Consider the following 22,996-nt stretch of genomic DNA (forward strand, 5'->3'; position numbering starts at 1 on the left):
TACCAGTACCTTTTGATACCCGATCTATCCCATTTATCTATCTTAAGGTTCGGTTTTACTCTGCCTTGTGACGTCTTACTCAATTGTCTTTTGCATTATTCTAGTGATTCGGCCTTACTATTTTCCCGACTTATTGTTCAGACCTTTCATTATTTTAAAGAGACCCTTAAGATACAATTACCTACATTTTATCTAACCACTTATATGCTACTCGGGACTAAAAGACTTACGTTTAGGAATAACAAAGATTAACAAAAAGAATGGGCTGGTCAACACAGAAGTAAACTCGAGAATGACCTTCTTTGCGTTCTTTAGCGCAATATAAACTTGGAGAAAATTATATATATATATATATAAAGAACAAAGGAAATACGTAAAATAAGAACGAGCACTTAATAAATAAAAAAAAGCAATATGAGCACTCACCTGTAGGGAGTCGGATCTATTGAACTAACTACGGGATCACAGAACGTAATGAGGACGCGGGCTGGCAACCTGAAGGCTAAGGTTCGCCTTGAAATGAAGAATACCTTGTTAAAATGCAGTCCAATCAAAATTATAACCGAGTATGAATGAGGTTGAGCTTGGACAATGGGAGTGGAAATAAAGATAATAAAGACAGAAAGTGAGAGTGTCACAGGATAATGAACGAACTGAAAATGGAGAGTTTCAGTATTCAGAAATCCCTTTACAAGAAAATACTTCAGAAAACTGGTTTCAAAAGTCTTTCTTATGAAAGCTCAAGGATAGCAGAGTAACGAGCTGAATTAAGTTTCAGAGTCCTTCCACTATATTCAATATTCGTCCCCCTTTGAATAGTTTTCATACAGGTATTTATAGGAACCGGGTGTTCCCTATGAAGGGTCAGGATTTGTTTTGAGGGAGAAGGAGGGTTAAGATTTTGAAGGACATGATCTAAGGCTCGGGAATTAAAGAGAATCAGAACGAATGGCTGAGATCCCTTCCGGAGTATTTGTCCTTTTCTCTCTTCTAATCTGACGGCCCAAAATTTTCTTGTTAAGAGCGATCCGAGGGCTAGGAGTGAAAGGCGCTGATCTTGTCGTCTTCTTCTTCGATCCGAGGGCTCCGAGCTCGTCCTTACAAGTAAGATCAACGGTGGAGATTAGGATGTATAGCGCTGTCATGACGTACTCTGGCACATGTCAGTAATGCGGGCAATTCTGGTGCGTGCGGTGGAGATTTCTTCTACGACGCTTTAACTACCTCGGCCCTGATTATGACGATAATCAGCAGAAGCTGTCTTATTCTCTTTGTCTTCCGACCTCCCCTCCTTTCCGGTCTTTTCAACGTGATCCTTTTTCGATCTCTCATAACGGGCTCCTCTCTTCTGATCTCTCCTGACACCCTCCTTTTCCGGTCTTTCATGCCGGCCTCCCTTCTTCCGACCTCTCCTACTCTGATCTTTTCTTTATCAGGTCCGGTCCAGTCAAAGCATTTATTCCCTCAATTTTCGAGGCGTCCGCTTCGTTTTCTACTTAGTAATAAATGCTCAGACCATCCCCTAAATATATACCTTCAGCAGGAAACCCTTCCTCATTTGATTTTTCCTCTTTCCTTCTCACTTTTCTTGTTCTAACTGCTCCGGCAATAATTCTAGCCATGGTGGCCACTTTTGATCTTTTCCCGATTATCCTCTTTGTCCCTTGTCTGAAAATTTACGATCCCGGTGATCAGAGAATCATGATAACCCTATCTGATGACAGTGAGAGAACCGTACTAATTAACCGATCTGGATCGAGGACCTCGATCGTACCGATCTCAAATCGTTCGTCCGACATAATCGGCGAACTGATTTCGGGCGAGAAGACTACTAATATTCCCCTTAACACCGGTGGCTGCCCCTTAGCATTCATCTGGCTTCTCACCACACTGGGTGTTCCGATAGCGGCTCGGTTTCGAGCGGTAACTTTGATAATGACCTCTCTCATTCTCATGAGAGTCATAGTCCCCCCATCTAAGCTGTACATCTATCCGATGTCAACAGCCGGTCTCCTGGTCAAATACATCTTTTGACTCAGCCACGAGACTAGGCTTTGACATAGGCCTTTTAGATAGGATGTTCCACCGATCTCTAAAGATCACCCTTATGATGTAATCAGACCTTTAATGTAATCCGATCTCTTGAGATTGCCCTTATGATGTAATCAGACCTTTAATGTAATCCGATCTCTTGAGATGGCCCAAATAATGTAATTTGACTTTTTGGAAATAAAATTTATTTTGTCAGTTATCACTTTATTATTATTACATTGATTATTCTCCGATCTCTGGTGTGTTTATCCGATTTGGTTTCCAACTGAACAACCCTTATCTGATCCGCACTTCCAAACATTCGCCTTAATTAGCCGATCCCTAACTAGCCGGTCTCTCCTCATGGAATTTTTGGAATATTCGCGAGACGTGTCAGAATAGCTGGTGAGTCCCGCTAACCGATGCACTGCCTGGAACATCGTGAGCATTAAATGCTCGGACGAGTATAAATAGGGGTGGGGTTAGCCAGTTGCTCCCTTATGCCATTTTCAGTTTCTCGCGAACAACTTCAAAATTCTCTCATTTCCTCAAGTTCTTCTGACACCGATTAGACTCCGGTAAGGGTTTTGATCCTTCTTTTAGTTTAAATTCCTTGTTTCCTTTGAAAATGAGCAGCGCCGAGGGTCAAAGAGCGGCAAGCCCCCCTTCCGTTCAGATCTCGTGGTCATCTGATGAAGTGGAGGTGGTCGGACCAAGCGTGCGACCTGAACCTTCTAGGGTCCCTGTTCCAGCTCGAGGGCAAGCAGCACCATCAAGGCATGTACCTTCTTCAGGGAGGGAGAATCTTCCCATGGACGAGTTGCCATCGGTCCTTCAAGAAACCGATCTGCAGTCGTTCAGCCAAGAGTATAACATTCGACCTGATTCCTACGAGTTGATTAGGTGTCACGGCGATCTTCGTGCCGATCACTTCTTCGAGGAGAATGATATGATCATGATCTACGAAGAACTACGGTTCCCTTTGGACAACTTCTTCAAGGAAGTTTTGAAATATCACCAAGTGTGCATCGCTCAAGTTCACCCGAACTCATGGCGGATCTTAGTAGCCTTCCAAGGCCTATGCCGAGCTAAGGGGCTCCGACCCACAGTTAAGGTGTACGCTGAACTGCACAGGCTAACTCGTCGAAAGGACAATGAGTATTGGTTCTTCCAGGTGAAACCCCATTGTGGGCTTTTTACCGATCTGCCCTCCTCCCTGAAGAATTGGAAGAACTGCTTCTTTATCCTGAGGAGTAAAATTCGAAACGGCTTTGAGGGCTTCCCTCGCAGCTGGCTGCACCAGGGCCCTGTACTTCCGAAGCGCATCACCTTAAATAGAGAAGAAGGCCTGATGGTGATGGAGCTGAAAGATCAGGAGGGCAGAGAGAAGTTCTCTTGTTTGGACGCAGTTGCCGAACTGCATCACTGGACAATGGAATTGATCACTAGCGAAGATCGCGGGCTTCAGCTCTCTGACCTCGGCATCGGTATTTTCTATATCTCAGATCTTTGGACCTTAGCGATCTCACTGACCTCTTCTTTGTGCATGTATGGCGAGCGGCGAAGCCTCCAAGGAGAGCCGGAAGCGAAAGAGAGAGATCTCCCAGAAGGTACGGGAAATGAAGCGAGCTGAAGCCCTGCAGACACCCAGCTATGAGCCCGGGGAAATACAGGGAGGCTCATCTCAACCTTCGGGGCAGCCTATCCCCGAGGTAGAAGTGATCCGATCTCCTCCTCGCCAAGAAGAGCCACCTCCACCTCCTCTAGTCGTTTCGAGTACGGAAGGGGGTCCTTCCCAACCTACCTCAAGGACCCTCTCCCGCGGTGCTCAAGTGCTGATCCATTCCCTGGAGAAGAACCAAACTGTTTGGGAGAATCCGGGTTTGACCAAAGTTCTGGGGGCTTCTATTTGCCTTCGAGAGGATCGGGACAGGTTGTCCCCGGACAATCTTGATGACATCCTGACCCGATCCATGAGCCTGAACGTGGAGTGCTTGGTGAATCAGCACATTGTCCAGGAGAAAGCTCACCGCCTGGGTAAGGAGGTCGAGAAGATGGGTCATGAGGTGGCTTCCCTCCGATCCCAACTCTCATCCGCTCAGAACTACATATCTGAAATTGAGGGGCGGATGAAGTTCTACGAAGATAAGCTAGCCGAGCAAGCTCATGTTCTGGCCGAGCGAACTCGTGTCCTTGAAGAAGTTCAGGCGCTCCGGGCCGATGAAGTTGCTCACCTCACCGAGGAGCTCAAAGCGAAAGAGGAAGAGATAGTGACAAGGGAGGCCGGCGCTTATGTGAATACTTACAGGTGTCACGACCCAACCTATGGGCCGGACCGGCACTAGGACCTGGGCCAGCCTAAAGCCCCCGAGGCCCGTAGTAAGCCTTAACTATTCATTTACCCAACTCTAAGGCCCATTTGGGCTCAATATCAAGAAAACAAACGGACAGAGTCCGGCCATAAAATGGACTTTCCAACGGGAAGTTTTCGACTCACCCGACCTGTAAACATAATAAATACTCAATTGGGGAGCTCAGCTCACCCTCCACATACTCATATCCCCATAAAAATAAATGGGAGCTCAGCTCCCTCATCCAATCCATCAAACATGCATATCATTATATGTTTACAGGTCCAACATGATAATAATATTACAGACCATAATCAAATAAATACTTCTAACACATGCGGAAATTCTAGGAGTAAATAAAATTACACAAATATCGATAAACAACCTGCGAAGGAGAAAAGCAGGTTAACCAAAATAAAATCCTCCTGTAGCCTGAAAAAAATATTGAACAGGAGTGAGCGTTCGACTCAGAGAGTAAAATATCAATTTTAACCATAATCTCTATAACTATCTAAAACTAATGCACCCTGTAGAGTGAAATGCAACATCAACATCATTTTCACATCATAACATCAAAAAGGTAATTTGGAGCACTCACGCACCTTGTAGCATCAATCATAACATATGGGAGCTGATCCCCTATACAGCTCTCTTAAATCCAACCTGGTGCCAGCGAAGAACTCAAGCCGGACTTTCGCTTAATAAACCAAATCGAGGGTCCCAGCGAAGAACTCAAGCCGTGACTACCCCTCGAAGGATCGAGTTCCCAGTGAAGAACTCAAGCCGTGACTACCCGTCCTATCCATAGTCCACATCACATCACACGCACGCCAACGCACGCACACTGCTCCAAATTACCACAACAACATCATAGCACTTTAACAGTTATCAATGCATCATAAATCGTGCCTAGAGTTTAACTACATAAATATATGCATATAAGTGATGCATGAGCATGCTGAACATATAATAATATCGAAATTACAATTAAAATTAATATTTTACTCACAGACTTGACGATGGTCACCGGTAATGGCGGAGGAAGAAAGGCATCTGGCTCACCTGACAATTTTATTACAATCATTTAATAAATTTGACTCAATACAAACAAAGAAAAAGACCAATACGTCTTAAGTCGTGCCGAAAATCCGGCAGAGTCTCCCCTATACCTAGGACCTACCCAACCTGCAAAAGGGCTAAAAACACACTTCTATACTCACAATCTATATATCCACAACTCAATTACATCACACAGCCCCTCCTGGGCCCATCAAATCAATCATCCGTCACAATATGTAAAATTTCAATTTAGTCCTTATAATTGACCATTTTTGCAAAAACTGCCCAAATAAGTTCTAAAAATTCTAAAACTTTGCCCCGCGGTCCTTAGCAACATCACTAAGCTATTGCAAAAAGAATCATAATTTTCTAAGCTACCACGAATATTTTATGGATTTTTAATCCTATTTAAGCACTTGAAAATTACGAAAAAGCAAGGTTCGGGTTTACCTTTGCCGATTCTGACTTCGGGGATGCGCTCGGGACGTCTGACAATGGGGGGCTAGCCAAAATCTCGGTCCAATTCGGAGACTTTTCCAGCAGTGCAATCGGCGAAATTTATGAACCGGTCAATCGTCGAATTTCCGCGAATCGAGGATACCTACATGAAGCCCATAACACGGGGGTTAGTATATAAATTTTCCAGAATTTTCTAAACTCATTAAAGGCTCGGAAAAACACTGCGAAGTTCCGTAGGACCCACCGAAAAACGGTGTCAGAAAAATTTGAAATTTATGTCGCCGCGAAGCTCTCGACGAGTGGAGCGTGCTGGTACCCTCGGTTTTCTCGTGGGATTCACGGTTTTCGAGAAATCTAGCCCAAAAGTCGAAATGGGATAAAATCTTCCCGAGCAAAAATCGGACAAACCGCTTGATGGATTTCGGCGTTCTTGGTGTCTATGGAAAGCTCTCGCCGAGTAGATGATTTTAGACACAAGACCCGATCCAATTGGTGGCTGGATCGGCCGGATTTTGTCCGGAGAAGCCGAACGCCAGCGAGGAGGGAATTACGCTATTTCCGGCCGTTCTGGCGGCCGGTGGTGAGAGGAGGTGGGTGGCGCGCCGTCGGTGGGGTGGCGAGGAGGTGGTGGCGGCGGGGAGGAGGAGAGAAAAGAGAGAGAAGGGGAGGAACGAGCAGCGGGGAAGAAAAAAGGGAAGGGAGCCGGTCCGATTCGACCGGTCCGATCCGGTCCGATTCGATTCGACCGGTTCGATTTGAAATACAAAATTTTGAATTTTTTACTCTGCCTCGGGACCGAAAATGAGGTCCAAAAATTCTGAAAAAATTTCCAGAAAACTCAGAAAAATACGTAGACTCCAAATATATTTTTAGTTTTGCCACGTGGTCTTTAAATTAATTTTTAAAATTCATCAAAGTTTACATTTTCAGAAAATCGAACCCGATTTTTAAAATCCGAAAAATCTCAAAAAAATTCCTAAAATTTAAATAAAATTAAAATACCAAAAATGCTCATAAAATTTAAAATTTTGGGGTGTTACATTCTTCCCCCCTTACAGAAAATTCGTCCTCAAATTTTACACAAGGCATAATAAAGCACATGATTATACATTGAACAGATAAAGGTACTTGCTACGCATGTCCCGTTCTGACTCCCAGGTGCACTCTTCCACTGACTGACTCCTCCACAAAACCTTAACCATAGGGATCTGTTTGGATCTCAGCTGTCTCACTTGGTAGTCCACTATGGCTACAGGCTGCTCCTCAAATGTCAAGTTCTCTTTTAGCTCTATCACATCCGGCTGCAGTACATGAGAAGGATCGGGAATGTATTTCCTGAGCATGGAGATGTGAAACACGGGATGAACGTGAGAGAGGTTGGGTGGTAGCTCCAACCGGTAGGCAACTGCTCCAACTCTATCAGTAACCTCAAAAGGTCCAATATACCGAGGTGCCAACTTGCCCTTCTTTCCAAATCTCATGACTCCCTTCATTGGAGAAACCTTCAGGAATACATAGTCGCCCACTGCAAACTCCACATCCCTCCGTCTGGGGTCTGCATAACTCTTCTGTCTACTGAAAGCTGTCCTCAGTCGTTCCCTGATTAAAGGAACTACCTCTGAAGTGTACTGCACTAGGTCTACATCATGCACCTTCGCTTCCCCCATTTCTGTCCAAACAGAGGAGACCTACACTTTCTTCCATATAATGCCTCATAGGGTGCCATCCCTATGCTGGAGTGGTAACTGTTGTTATAGGCAAACTCCACCAAAGCTAGCTGCTCATCCCATTGACCTCCAAAATCCAAGACACTCATGCGAAGCATGTCTTCCAGTGTTTGGATTGTCCTTTCGGACTGTCCGTCTGTCTGAGGGTGGAAAGCCGTACTGAAGTTCAACTGTGTGCCAAGTGCCTCCTGCAACTTTCTCCAAAATCGAGAAGTGAACTGGGGCCCTCTGTCAGATATTATGGAAGCCGGAACTCCATGCAATCTGACTATTTCTCGAATGTAGAGCCGGGCATACTGTGCCACAGAGTATGTAGTCTTTACAGGTAAGAAGTGAGCTGATTTGGTCAAGCGGTCTACAATTACCCATATCGAATCATATCCTCGTGTGGTACGAGGCAACCCAGTCACAAAATCTATAGTGATCATTTCCCACTTCCATTCTGGGATAGGGAGCTCTTGCAGCTTCCCTGACGGTCTCTGGTGTTCAAACTTCACCTTCTGACAAGTCAAGCACTTGGACACAAAGTCTGCTATGTCTCTCTTCATGCCATTCCACCAATAGCTATCTTTCACATCATGGTACATCTTGGTGGAACCTGGGTGGACACTGTACAGTGTATAGTGTGCCTCTTGCATGATTTCATTTCTGAGATTGTCTACATCGGGCACACATATCCTCGAACCATGCACTAGGGCGCCATCATTGGCAAATCCAAACTCACCACCTGCACCTTGCTGTACTCTTTCTATAATCTTCATCAATTGTTGGTCTCTGTGCTGGGAAACTCTAACTCTGTCCCTCAAGTCTGGCCTCACTGAAAAGTGAGCCAACAATACCCCTTCATCTGAAAGATCTAGGATTAAACATTGATCCATCAACTTATGTACCTCCTGAATCAATGGTCTCTTCTCTACTGAAATGTGCGCCAAACTGCCAGAAGATTTTCTGCTCAAGGCATCTGCCACAACATTGGCCTTTCCAGGGTGGTACTGGATGGTGCAATCATAGTCTTTCAGAAGCTCCATCCATCTCCTCTGTCTCAAGTTTAAATCCCTCTGTTGGAAGATGTACTTCAAGCTCTTGTGGTCGGTGTATATCTCGCACACTTCACCATACAGATAGTGTCTCCAGATCTTTAGTGCAAAGATTACAGCCGCCATTTCCAAATCATGGGTGGGGTAATTCTGCTCATGCCTCTTCAGCTGCCTTGAAGCATAAGCCACTACCTTTCCATTCTGCATCAAAACACACCCTAGGCCAACTCTGGAGGCGTCACAATACACGGTGTATCCTTCACCACTCACAGGTAGTGTCAACCCAGGGGCAGTGGTTAGACACTCCTTAAGCTTCTGGAAACTCACCTCACAGTCATCTGTCCAAATGAATGGAACATTCTTCCTGGTCAACTTAGTTAGGGGAGCCGCTATCCTGGAGAAATCTTGTACAAAACGCCTATAGTAGCCAGCTAAATCCAGAAAACTTCGCACCTCAGTGACTATTGTAGGCCTAAGCCAATTAGTTACAGCTTTAATTTTCTTGGGATCTACTTGAATGCCGTCCTTAGAAACCACGTGTCCCAAGAATGAGATGCTTTCTAGCCAAATTTCACATTTTGAAAATTTGGCATATAGCTGGTGCTCCCTCGACGTCTGCAACACCATCCTCAAGTGCCACACGTGTTCTTCCTCGGTTCGAGAGTATACCAGAATGTCATCTATGAATACAATGACAAAATGGTCCAAAAATGGCTTGAACACCCTGTTCATCAAGTCCATGAAGGCTGCTGGTGCATTAGTGAGTCCAAAAGACATCACCAAGAACTCATAATGACCATATCTTGTCCTGAGAGCCATTTTGGACACGTCCTCATTCCTGATTCTCAACTGATGGTAGCCTGATCGCAGGTCTATCTTGGAAAAGAATCTAGCTCCTTGGAGCTGATCAAACAAATCATCGATCCGAGGAAGTGGATACTTGTTCTTCACAGTCACCTTGTTCAGCTGTCTGGAGTTGATACACAACCTCAATGACCCATCCTTCTTTCTCACAAATAGAACAGGAGCGCCCCAAGGTGAAGTGCTCGGACGTATAAAACCTTTGTCCAGCAGCTCCTGTAGTTGCTCCTTTAACTCTTTCAATTCTGCTGGGGCCATCCTGTAAGGTGGCATTGATATGGGGTTTGTACCCGAAACAACATCAATGCAGAACAATATTTACCTTTCTGGTGTCAACCCTTGAAGCTCCACTCGCAAGACATCCATAAATTCTCTGACAACAGGAACATTTTCCATGCTGACACCTTCTACAGATGTATCTCTCACCAATGCCAAATACCCTTGGCATCCACGCCTCAACATTTTTCTAGCACTAATTGCTGACACCAAATTATATGGAGCCACGCTCCTGTCACCATCAAAGCTAAACTCTTCCACACCAGGTATGTGGAAATACACCTTTTTGTTCCTGCAGTCTAAAGTGGCATAGTGAGTTGACAACCAATCCATCCCCAGGATTACATCAAAATCCATTACTGGTAGAGGAACCAAGTCTGCTGGGAGGATCTTTCCATCCACTACCACTGGGCTACCCGGAAAAACCATATCTACATCTATGTTATCACTAAGTGGGGTAGCTACCGACAAAGGGCATTCTAAAGTTGTAGGGTTTCTACCCAACCTCATGGCAAACACAGGGGAGACAAATGAGTGCGTAGCACCCGGATCTATCAAAACACGAGCCTCATAGGAACAGACCAGAAGAATACCTGCCACAACTGCATTTGAAGCTTGAGCATCCTGGTGGGTCAGGGTGAAAACCCGAGCTTGACCCCTACCCTGAGTGGCAGAACCCTGATACTGACTTCTACCTCCTGATCTGCCTCCAAATCCACGTCCCCCTTGTCCTCGGCCCTGTTGGCCACTGAACTGACTGCCTGCCATGTTGGAAGTACCCGGATACAACTGGCGAGGAACATTTGCAACAGAACCCTGTGACCCCATCTGTGGCTCACTGAAAACGGGGCATTCTCTAGCAAAGTGACCTGGTTGGCCACACCTGAAGCATACTCCTGATCCCATCAAACAAGGTCCTGAATGTCCTCTTCCACACTGTGCACAAGGTGCCAAGGAGGATCCTGAACCAGACCCAGAACTACTGTACCCTGAACTGTGACCACTGCTGGATCCGTACCCTGGTCTGAATCCTCGAGGTTTGTGTCTAAAACCACTCTTCTTGTTCCTACTTCTTCCTCTGTAATTACTCTGGCCACCACTGTCCGGAGTACCCATGGAAGGGACACCTGAGGAACCCTCTGCTCTGTTTTTCTTGGCTCTCCCACTGTCATTCGCGGCATAGCTAATCTCTATCTGTCTAGCTCGATCAACTACCACGTCAAAGGACTGATCAGGCATCATGGCCAGGTTCGCATACCTCCTGTCAAGCCCCTTTAGGAATCTTTTCACCTTCATAGTCTCTGTAGATACTGCTGTAGGGGCATATCTGCTCAATTCCAGAAATTCTGTAGCATATTCATCTACAGACCTGCCATTCTGTCTTAAGGCCTCAAAGGCCCACTGTTTCTGATCTCTGAAGCTTTCTGGCACAAACCGATTGATGAAAAGTTCCACAAACTGAGCCCATGACAAACCCTCCATCCGAGGTAACACGTAGTCATTCATCCATTGTCTAGGCATAGGCCCCATGACATGCTGCATACACTCTATCAGTCTTCTATCAGTCAACTGTAATTCTGTTCCTGCCTGCCTGCAGGAATCCAAAAACCGATATGCATCGTCTGACACATCATAAGTACCAGGCACCAACTTCTTGAAATTGATTATCTGTTTGTAAGGTTCTCCTCTTGGTGCGGTGGACTGCTGCTGCTGTGGAGGGTGGACCATATATTGTGCCATCATATCGATGGTTCTCTGCAACCCAGCTAGAGTAGCTGCCATGGGGTCCATGGGACCCTGTGCCATAAAGGACTGATCCTGTACTGGGGGTGGCTGCTCCTCTACTTGAGCAGCTCTAGGCCTCCTACCCCGCCTCCTCGGGGCAGGCGCCTCATCCTGTGCCGACACCTCGTCAGGCACATCTGGTTCTGGTGCAGTGGCAGCTCTCCTGCTTCTATGCATTTTCCTGAAATTCAGCAGCATTAGCCCACAAAATTCAAAACTGTACATTACATAGTTCTATAGACTCATATTTACACACAATATATGAAGCAGAAACTAGAAGCAAAGGCGACAATGCAAGACGAATGTGGACCCTATTTTTCTGCATGTGACTCCTAGTAGACTCTTCCCAACACTTTAGATGAACATTTCCTAAGAATCTGGAGCCTAAGCTCTGATACCACATCTGTCACGACCCAACCTATGGGCCGGACCGGCACTAGGACCTGGGCCAGCCTAAAGCCCCAGAGGCCCGTAGTAAGCCTTAACTATTCATTTACCCAACTCTAAGGCCCATTTGGGCTCAATATCAAGAAAACAAACGGACAGAGTCCGGCCATAAAATGGACTTTCCAACGGGGAGTTTTCGACTCACCCGACCTGTAAACATAATAAATACTCAATTGGGGAGCTCAGCTCACCCTCCACATACTCATATCCCCATAAAAATAAATGGGAGCTCAGCTCCCTCATCCAATCCATCAAACATGCATATCATTATATGTTTACAGGTCCAACATGATAATAATATTACAGACTATAATCAAATAAATACTTCTAACACATGCGGAAATTCTAAGAGTAAATAAAATTACACAAATATCGATAAACAACCTGCGAAGGAGAAAAGCAGGTTAACCAAAATAAAATCCTCCTGTAGCTTGAAAAAAATATTGAACAGGAGTGAGCGTTCGACTCAGAGAGTAAAATATCAATTTTAACCATAATCTCTATAACTATCTAAAACTAATGCACCCTGTAGAGTGAAATGCAACATCAACATCATTTTCACATCATAACATCAAAAAGGTAATTTGGAGCACTCACGCACCCTGTAGCATAAATCATAACATATGGGAGCTGATCCCCTATACAGCTCTCTTAAATCCAACCTGGTGCCAGCGAAGAACTCAAGCCGGACTTTCGCTTAATAAACCAAATCGAGGGTCCCAGCGAAGAACTCAAGCCGTGACTACCCCTCGAAGGATCGGGTTCCCAGCGAAGAACTCAAGCCGTGACTACCCGTCCTATCCATAGTCCACATCACATCACACGCACGCCAACGCACGCACACTGCTCCAAATTACCACAACAACATCATAACACTTTAACAGTTATCAATGCATCATAAATCATGCCTAGAGTTTAACTACATAAATATATGCATATAAGTGATGCATGAGCATGCTGAACATATAATAATATCGAAATTACAATTAAAATTAATATTTTACTCACACACTTGACGATGGTCACTGAGGCGGCTGGGCGGAGGAAGAAGGCTGTCCCAGCTCACCTGACAATTTTATTACAATCATTTAATAAATTTGACTCAATACAAATAAAGAAAAAGACCAATACATCCTAAGTCGTGCCGAAAATCCGGCAGAGTCTCCCCTATACCTAGGACCTACCCAACCTGCAAAAGGGCTCAAAACACACTTCTATACTCACAATCCATATATCCACAACTCAATCACATCACACAGCCCCTCCTGGGCCCATCAAATCAATCATCCGTCACAATATGTAAAATTTCAATTTAGTCCTTATAATTGACCATTTTTGCAAAAACTGCCCAAATAAGTTCTAAAAATTCTAAAACTTTGCCCCGCGGTCCTTAGCAACATCACTAAGCTATTGCAAAAAGAATCATAATTTTCTAAGTTACCACGAATATTTTATGAATTTTTAATCCTATTTAAGCACTAGAAAATTACGAAAAAGCAAGGTTCGGGTTTACCTTTGCCGATTCCGACTTCGGGGACGCCGACGCCGTCGACAATGGGGCTAGCCAAAACCTCGGTCCAATTCGGAGACTTTTCCGTGCAGTGCATGCGGCGAATTTCGTAAACCCAGTCAACTGTCGAATTTCCGCGAATCGAGGATACCTGCACGAAGCCCATAACACGGGGGTTAGTACATAAATTTTTCAAAATTTTCTAAACTCATTAAAGGCTCGGAAAAACACTGCGAAGTTCCGTGGGACCCACCGAAAAACGATGTCGGAAAAATTTGAAATTTATGTCTCCGCGAAGCTCTCGACGAGTGGAGCGTGCTGGTACCCTCGGTTTTCTCGTGGGATTCACGGTTTTCGAGAAATCTAGCCCAAAAATCGAAATGGGCTAAAATCTTCCCGAGCAAAAATCGGACAAACTGCTCGATGGATTTCGGCGTTCTTGGTGTCTATGGAAAGCTTTCGCCGAGTAGATGATTTTAGACACAAGACCCAGTCCAATTGGTGGCCGGATCGGCCGGATTTTGGTCGGAGAAGCCAAAACGCCGCGCGCGCGAGGGAGGGAATTCGCGTTTCCGTGGGTTACGGGCTGCGAGAGTGTGGAGAGGCTGGTTAGCGGCGCCGGTCGGTGGCGGGGAGGTGGTGGCAAAGGCAGGGGAGGGAGGAGAGAGAAAAGAGAGAGAGAAGGGGAGAGGGAACGACGCGCGCGGGGAAGAAAAAAGGGAAGGGAGCCGGTCCGATTCGACCGGTCCAATCCGGTCAGATTCGATTCGACCGGTTCGATTCGAAATACAAAATTTTGAATTTTTTACTCTGCCTCGGGACCGAAAACGAGGTCCAAAAATTCCGAAAAAATTTCCAGAAAAGTTTATATTTTCGGAAAATCGAACCCGATTTTTAAAATCCGAAAAATCTCAAAAAAATTCCATTAAAATACCAAAAATGCTCATAAAATTTAAAATTTTGGGGTGTTACAACAGGGATCTCCTGGCCGAGCTCAAGAAGCAGTACCCCGAGGAGGACTTCTCTTGGATGGTAGATCTGGCTCCCCAGGACGAGGGTGAGGATAGCGAGGAGGAGGCTGAGGGTGAGAGAGGAAATGAGCAAAATGTAGATCAGGCTAGGGGTGATCCTCCAGCCTAATGACTTGTACAAACTTTAATATGAAATGAAATTCCCTTTTTGTTTAGTGAATGGATGTGATCGGAAAATCTCTAAATCACTTAAACAATTGATTGTCTAAGCATATTAAAACAAATAAAGGTGATTATTAATCTAAGTGTAAGAGGTCGGAAAACACAATAAGCATGAGATCGGCAGGGAACCAACGCTAAACGGGATTTGATTAAAATTGGAAATTTGGCTTGAGCACTTAAGATCGGGATCGCCATTAAACCGGATTGGAACCTTTACTCGATTATTCCTAAACTTTTAAAATGAAGATCTAGTGCTAGTTCAGTTTCGTCTGACAAGAGAGATCGGTAATGTAATTGACTATTCAGGAGATTTGACAATTGGTTTGAGAGATCGGCAAGGCTTTAAATGACATGGGGACGTAGTATTGATTTGATTCCTTTTGAGGAGAGATCGGAAATGTGGTTGTTCGACAAAGAGAGAGATCGAAAATGTAATTGGCTAGCAAAGGGAGACTTAGTGTTGGGCATCAGTTTCGAAATTTATTGATTTTGGGGATCGGCCAAAATATGGTGTCGACAACAGATCTGGTCGGGACTCTGTCCGAACACTACTATAGCGGCTGCTGATCTTCAGTACCTACGCGATGGATAACCAACGCGCTAAGCATAACGCTTAATGGTGCATAATTTATAATAACAATAATTAAACAATTGAATTAATATTTGTAAATCATGATTTTTGGGTCTTTTACGTTTTTATTACTCTTTGGAAACAATTAACATTATCGGGATCTTTTATGATTACTTATTGTATTTTAAGTCTTAATTAATTTTTATCAGTGCCCAAGAAACCTACAACAAATTATAAAAGCTGGATGCACGGGTGTATAATGGTTAGACAGCCATATGTTTGTCCAGTATACGTCTGCCAAGCAAGAGGCCAGCTATCGAGCACGAGACCCGCTGTCAGGCTTGTAAAGCCAGAAATAAAGTTAGGCACAATAGTCAATGTGTAGGCATATAGCCTGTAGAACAATCATATCAGACATATATTGTCAGTTTATGATTTGCCCTATAAGCAGTACTACTATCTGTAGTCCCTAATTGGTATACCAATTTATCCAAACTAAATAAATAAGTCTAGGCATACTATGGGCAATTAAACATTTTTAATTATTTTAGCATTATTCACTGTTACTATTTTCTGGTACTGTTCAGTGGTACCATTAATTTCATATTAATAGGGCATTAATCCCAATTTACATATTCATATCATTTTTAATATTTAATTAGCCTTATGAGTATTTTAATTACCATGTATAGCATTTTTCCCAAGAACATTTCTTTAGGTTCATTTTGATGTATTATTTTTATCTAGGAATTTGGCTAGGTTAGGATACCTATTTAGTCACATTTCCTTCATAACAATTGCTCCTCTATGTTTAAACTTGAATCTCAGTTTTTGAATCACTCAATTTCGGTTTATAGAGCTCAAGTTATGATCAAAATACCATAACTGGTCCCTTTTCCTCTAAGTTGTCCAGAATTGACAATTCCTAGTCAATAAACTTTGACCAGTCATTTGATCATTTTATGGTCATTTTAGACCTAGGTTCCTTCACAAGATATGTTCCTCTATGTCTTAGGGACTCCCAGGTACAATTTCATAATTGTTAAAGCTTAGTATAGGGAGTTATGGTCAATGTATTAACCTAGACTCTTAATCCTATAAAGACAATAGTCAAACTTCAGGGCAGTATATTTGACTCTCTTTTTAGGGTTTTTACACTTAGAATTTGATAAAGGTGTCTAAATCAATGTTGTAGCCCTAAGTATCTTGTTTCCAGATCATATTGACACATCTCAAATGGAATTTCCTAGTGGAAGTTATGGCCAAATGAATACACAGGTATCAAATGGCATTCTGAGTTCAACTTAACATTTTCCAGATTTCAATTCCTAACTTTGGCTAATATTTTCCCTAGGATGCAATGGTTTCTAGAGCTTGGTTAAAACATAAAAATTGTTGTGTTATATCTTATAAAACTTATGGCACTAGTTTCACTCAATTTTTAGCTTTGGAGACCAAGTTATGGCATTTTTGCCAAAACTGGTCAAGCATACCAAAGGAACAGTATTTTGGACAATTTATGGGTTGACAGTTTTAGTGACCCAACTTGTGCTAATAATTTGACTTAGTTAAAGGTAAAACTGGGTCAAGTACTCTTCATGAAAAGTGTAGTCCTATGTCTAAGCTTTCCATTGATGTAAATTTTAGGTCATTTGGACCAGTATAGAGAGAGTTATGACCAAATGAACATGTACTATTCATTTGGTCATTTTCTAGTTTTCAGTGTTTGGTCATCCGGGTTTGGGCAGAGAATTAGTCATGATTTTAGACAAAATTTAGGCATGCTGTTAACATGAAAAATGGGCTATTTAAAGTCTAATTTTACCTTCAATTGGCCTCATACCAATTAGAGTAACACATTTTCAGTTATGGTTCAATTAAGGGACTGGACTCCTCAAGTCCCTACCTGCAGAAAATTAAACACTCCCAATATCTCAATTCCTCCAGCTTCCTTACTTCAATTTGCATGCAATACACTTCTATAAGCACAATCTCAACTCAGTAGGTCAATTTCAAGCATTTTACACAAACCCTAGTTTTCAAAGTTTTAAATTTACACAAACACTACACAATCAAACTCTCAAATATTTCAACTCATCACACATTCTCATGGAACCATTTTTCATCACTTAAAAGCAACAAACTTCAAGTTCCATGGCTGCTAAAAATTCAAGGGTTCTTTCCTCAAGATTTTCTTTTTGTTTTCATGATATTTATGCTTGGCTAAACATGCTTTTCATGTTTAATAAAGAGAATAAGAGGGATTAGTGCACTAACCTTACTTGAGCTTCTCTAACTTCAATTTTCTTGCTTCCAATGGGTGTATATAGCTTCCTTAGGGTGTGGGGAGTATTTTTTTGTAAAGGGTTTTATGGGTTTTGGTGCGTAAAAGCTTGGAAAATCAAGCTTGGAAGCTTGACAACAATGGAGGAATTGTGGGGTGCTCCAAGGGGAAAGAGAGAGAAGAGGGAGTGGAGGTAGAAAGGGGTTGGTGGGAGTTTGTCATTTTGTGGTATTTATATATTCTATTTTTGTGTACTCTATTTTTTTTTTAAATTTCCCTAAGCCATTTTCTTTTCTTTTCTTTTCTTTTCTTTTCTCTTCTCATTTTCCTAATTTATTTCATAAATTTTAATTTATGTTAATTATTTTATCTCTAAATTTTAATTTGACATTTAGGTCAAAATTCACCTCTAGGGGTGAAATGACCAAAATGCCCTTCATGGTGCTCATCGGGTTATTTTTATTATTTTATATCAATTAATAAATTCTCTAAATATTTTTTTATTTCTCAAAATTTTTCATATATATATATTTTAATATTTATTTCATTAATTTATGCCTCCTCACTATAGTTTAAGTGTAGTTCCAGACATCCTGACTGTCCGAACAGACATTAGTCGTCGGAACAGTAAAATGTACGAACTACCTATGGTGAGGGCGTCACAAAGGAAGAAAATAGTTGGTGGCTCTTGTCATCTTGTGTCTATATATATATATATATATTTTTTTTTATTGTACTTTATTTTTATTTTATGTCATAAGCCTTTTTCATTTTCTTTTCTTTTCTTTTCTTTTCTCATTTTCCAATTCATTTCATAAATTTTTAATTTATGTTAATTATTTTATTCTCTCAATTTTTAATTTGACATTTAGGTCAAAATTCACCTCTGGGGGGTGAAATAAACAAAATGCCCTTTGGGGTGCATATCGGGTTATTTTTATTATTTTTGTACTAATTAATAAATTCTCTAAATTTTTTTTTATTTTCTCTAAATTTTCTTTAACATCTTTAATGTCATCATTTTACCTAAATAAACCTTAAAATTGGTCCCAAAATTATTTCCTATATTTATTAGATTTTTTTTAACATTTATTCCATCAATTTAGGTCTCTTCACTATAGTTTAAGTGTAGTCCCACGTAGTCTGACTGTCCAAACAGACATTGATCATCAGAACAGTAGAATGTATGGACTATTTACGGTGAGAGCGTTACATGTGGTGTGCACATTGCAGCAGAGAAATAGATTAAAAAAAAATGCTAGAAGACAATATCAAATCAATGAATATTAGGGTGAACCAACTTCTACATCAATTTTTTTTTTTCTATGTAAAGAAGTTTATAATTATATGCTTTGTGCCTCAAGACAAGGATAATAATTTTTTTCCATATATAGATGAGAAATTTTTTTTTTTTTTTAGGTACAAAGAATATTGGAGATAATCAAAGCTATTATTGATTCCTCGGTCTCTGGTCTTTCACAAGAACTCTACCTTTCTTTATTCTGAAATATCCAAACGAGTTGGGTTTTGTTTTTGTTCTGAAATATTCAAAATTGTACATCGCTTAGCCTGCACAACCCCTTTGCGAGAACAACAGCCAAACTAATGTTGGGAGTATCTGCAAATGGAGACCTATTAGACTTAATTTGCGAGGCATGTGATGTCACTCTCATTGATATCCGAATATGATTTTGTGATCCGAATTATTATTTAATTAAAAAATTCATTATATAATTAAATATTTTATAAAATTTATAATGATATATTTCATATATAATTGAGTCTTTACCCTAATACTTCCAAATGTAATTTTTCTATTTATAGAGACCATTTTCTTTGTCATTATACCTCCATAGATCACAATGGGGTTGCTCATCTTCCTTCTTCTTCTCCCTATCTTCCTCTTTTTTCTTCTCAAAACACCCAGAAGAAACCTTCGTCTCCCTCCTGGTCCCAAGGGTTTTCCCTTAGTAGGAAACCTATTCCAGCTTGACAACTCCAACGTTCAGAAGTATTTATGGCAACTATCCAATCAATATGGCCCACTCATGTCCTTAAGGCTAGGTTTGAAGCAAACTCTAATAGTCTCTTCTGCCAAAATGGCAAAAGAGGTATTGAAAACCCAAGATCTTGAATTTTGTAATAGGCCTCCCTTGCTTGGTTTACAAAGATTGTCCTACAATGGTTTAGATTTGGCTTTTGCACCCTATGATGCTTATTGGAGGGAGATGAGAAAAATTTGTGTCGTCTATCTCTTCAACTCAAACCGAGTCCAAGACTTTCGTCCCATTAGAGAAGATGAAGTTTCCCGTATGCTTGAAAATATATCGAAATTAGCTGATGATTCTAAACCTGTCAACTTGACTGAAGCCATGATGGCTCTTACAAGTGCTGCAATATGCAGAGTTGCCTTTGGGAAGAGATTCGAGGAAGGGGGAAATGAAGCTAAGAGGTTTCATGAGTTGCTTAACGAAACTCAGGCCATGTTTGTGGGCTTCTTCTTTTCAGACTATTTTCCTTACATCGGCTGGATTGTTGATAAACTCTCTGGGTTGCTCTCCCGACTCGAAAAGAATTTCCATGAATTTGATGTTTTCTACCAAGAGGTCATCGATGAACACCTCGATCCAAAGAGGGAAAAGCCCCAGTATGAGAACATTCTTGATGTTTTACTTCAACTTTGGAAGGATCGTTCTTTTAAAGTTCAACTAACCTTTGAACACATCAAAGCAATTCTCATGGTAATGCAAGCTAATCTCAATATTTTTATTATTATTATTATTAATCATTTATATTTTATTTTTATTTCCATGTAGAACGTATTTGTTGCTGGAACAGACACAAGTGCTGCTGCAGTGATTTGGGCCATGAGCTTTCTAATGAAAAATCCTAAAACTATGAAAAAAGTTCAAGAAGAAATTAGAAGCTTAATTGGAAAAAAGGGTTTTGTTGATGAAGACGATATTCACCAATTGCCTTACCTTAAGGCTGTGGTGAAAGAGACGATGAGACTGCAACCAACAGTTCCATTACTAGTCCCTAGAGAAACAGTTCACAAGTGCACTTTAGGTGGTTATAATATACCTGAAAAAACCCTAGTTTATGTGAACGCATGGGCAGTTGGGAGGGATCCTGAAGCTTGGGAAAACCCATCGGAGTTCTATCCAGAGAGATTTTTGGATAATCCTATTGACATGAAGGGACAGGATTACGAGTTAATACCATTTGGCGCTGGTAGAAGAATTTGTCCTGGAATATTTATGGGAATTGCTAATGTGGAGCTTTCACTTGCTAATCTTCTCTACAAATTTGATTGGGAAATGCCAGCTGGGATGAAAAGGGAAGACATTGACACTGATAACGTGCTGCCAGGCATCACCGTGCACAAGAGGGAGCATCTCTGGCTAATGGCTAAGAAATATATCTCATCTTATGCATAGATTAGGTGATGCTAGTTCATGATTTTCAGTAAAATTGCAAGTTCAGCCCCCGGACAAAATCCAATAAAAAAAAAAAAAAAGAATGTCACCATATGGTCAATGTAACATACCTCAAGTCTGGTGGTATTGTTGGATTTTTTGTATTTATACTCGGTTTATCATGAGCCAAAATATAAGATATATGGTAGGATCTATCTATTAAATATATAAATTTCATATATTTATATTTTGAGTCTATAATAAATAAGGTTTAAACAAGAATTTTCATTGTATTTGTAATAACTGGAAGGTCTTAGGGCACAATGAAAATAAAGGCTATATTTACTGGTGATCACATATGTATGCTTCATAGAAGTATTTTTAATTGAATATATAAATTAATCTTTAAATTATTTGAAAAAAAAAAATTATTGCATCTATGACCTTCTATTTTGATTTATTACACACCTAACATTTTTTTTTATCTATTACATTTTTGGTTTTACTTTTATAATAAAAATACATAATTTTAAATTTTTTGTAAAAAATAATTAAATATATCGCTCTCTTTATAATGAATTAAATTTGATAATTTATATATTACTTTTTAAATAAGTAAATTTACTTATTGATTAAAAAATAAAAATTAGGGGTGTTAAATTTTTTAATTTTAGGTTAATTTATGTATTAGGTAAAATGTTTTTATTTTGAAGTGGCATTTGTTGAGGTTCTAAACATATATAATTATTTGGTGTTGGTTTGTATAGTTTCAGGCAGAGAACAAAAATTTAAAAATTTGCACAATGGTTCTTTGATTAAAAAATTAATTTAAGAAGTGTTATTAATTAAAGTAAAAAATAAAACTAAATCAAATCAAATTAAATAATTTTAATTATAATGATTTGATTTGCTTTGAATTATCAATTATAATTAAAAATTAATTTTAATTAATTTGATTTTTTTATTGATTCAATTAATTTGGTTAGTAATTTTAAAAAGTTTAGTTATTTTCATTACGACTTATTCGATTTATAATCAATTTTTATTGATTTTATGGATTTTTATGAAATATAATGCATAATTTATGAAATTTATAATAGGCTTAAAAAATAAAAAGATTCAATAAATAAATTTAAACTAATAAATCAAATTAAATTGAACATAAATTTTTAATTTGGTTCAATTCTTACTTCAGTTTAATTTGATTAATATTTTTATAATTTAAAATTTTAATTATTTTTAATTCTATTCAGTTTAATTAAAAATTGAATGGATTAAGATTAATTGCACAATTCTACCCACAGACGATGTGGCGACACCCTGAATTTGTTCGCAAATTTGGGACCAATGTCGTCTTGCTGGGTTTTTGTCAAACGCTATCGTAGGCTCTCGACCGAAATCAGTGTGCTTCTGCTTCATCCCTTTTTAAGCCAATCCGGCAAGAAGTTCTTTTTTTTTTTAAATATAAATTTATTAATAATATCAAAACTTCAAACATTATAAATAATTACAAGAGGCACATATCCTTAATCCTATAGAATAAACATAAAATTTATGATATTAAATCTTTCTTCTTAAAAATAATTTTGATAATTGATATAAATATTTTGAGTAATCATTAATTTTTTATTTTATTTTAACGTTAAATCAATAACATCTCTCAATCTTTCATACTTAAACTAATTTTTCATAAACTTGTTGCATATAGTTCGAGTCACTATTTGTAACGGAGAAACAAGTCGCACTATCATGCTTTAAAAGATCAATTTCTGCAAAGATCAATTTCAAGCGCAGAGCCTGCTCAAGTTATGCATTCTAAATTTTGATTAAAAAAAGAAGGATTCAAAAAAGGCACAAAATGAGTCATCTTTTTTCCAGATGGCAATTCAGAATCACAACTTATAAATTCAAGTATAATTAGAACTAACTTATATATGTAGCATATATTATATTTAAATGGAAAATATTTAAGCCTACCATTTAATA

General features: G+C 40.3%; 1 protein-coding gene across 1 annotated transcript; it reads left to right on the plus strand.

Moving 5' to 3' along the window:
• Positions 1-19,426: 19,426 nt before the first annotated feature.
• On the plus strand, positions 19,427-21,298 carry LOC110654471 (cytochrome P450 83B1). Its single transcript, XM_058132123.1, has 2 exons — positions 19,427-20,332; positions 20,408-21,298. The coding sequence occupies exons 1-2, from the start codon at positions 19,454-19,456 to the stop codon at positions 21,029-21,031; spliced, it is 1,503 nt and encodes a 500-aa protein (XP_057988106.1). The 5' UTR covers positions 19,427-19,453; the 3' UTR covers positions 21,032-21,298.
• Positions 21,299-22,996: the final 1,698 nt, after the last annotated feature.

This window comes from Hevea brasiliensis, chromosome 2 (genome assembly GCF_030052815.1).
Source record: "Hevea brasiliensis isolate MT/VB/25A 57/8 chromosome 2, ASM3005281v1, whole genome shotgun sequence".
NCBI classification, from domain to species: Eukaryota; Viridiplantae; Streptophyta; class Magnoliopsida; order Malpighiales; family Euphorbiaceae; genus Hevea; species Hevea brasiliensis.

What these genes read in the sequence shown, in the direction of transcription:
- LOC110654471 (XM_058132123.1), top strand. Translation starts at nt 19,454, where the DNA reads ATGGGGTTGCTCATCTTCCTTCTTCTTCTCCCTATCTTCCTCTTTTTT. An exon ending in ACATCAAAGCAATTCTCATG is followed by an intron (nt 20,333 to 20,407) that starts GTAATGCAAGCT and finishes ATTTCCATGTAG; the next exon opens with AACGTATTTGTTGCTGGAAC.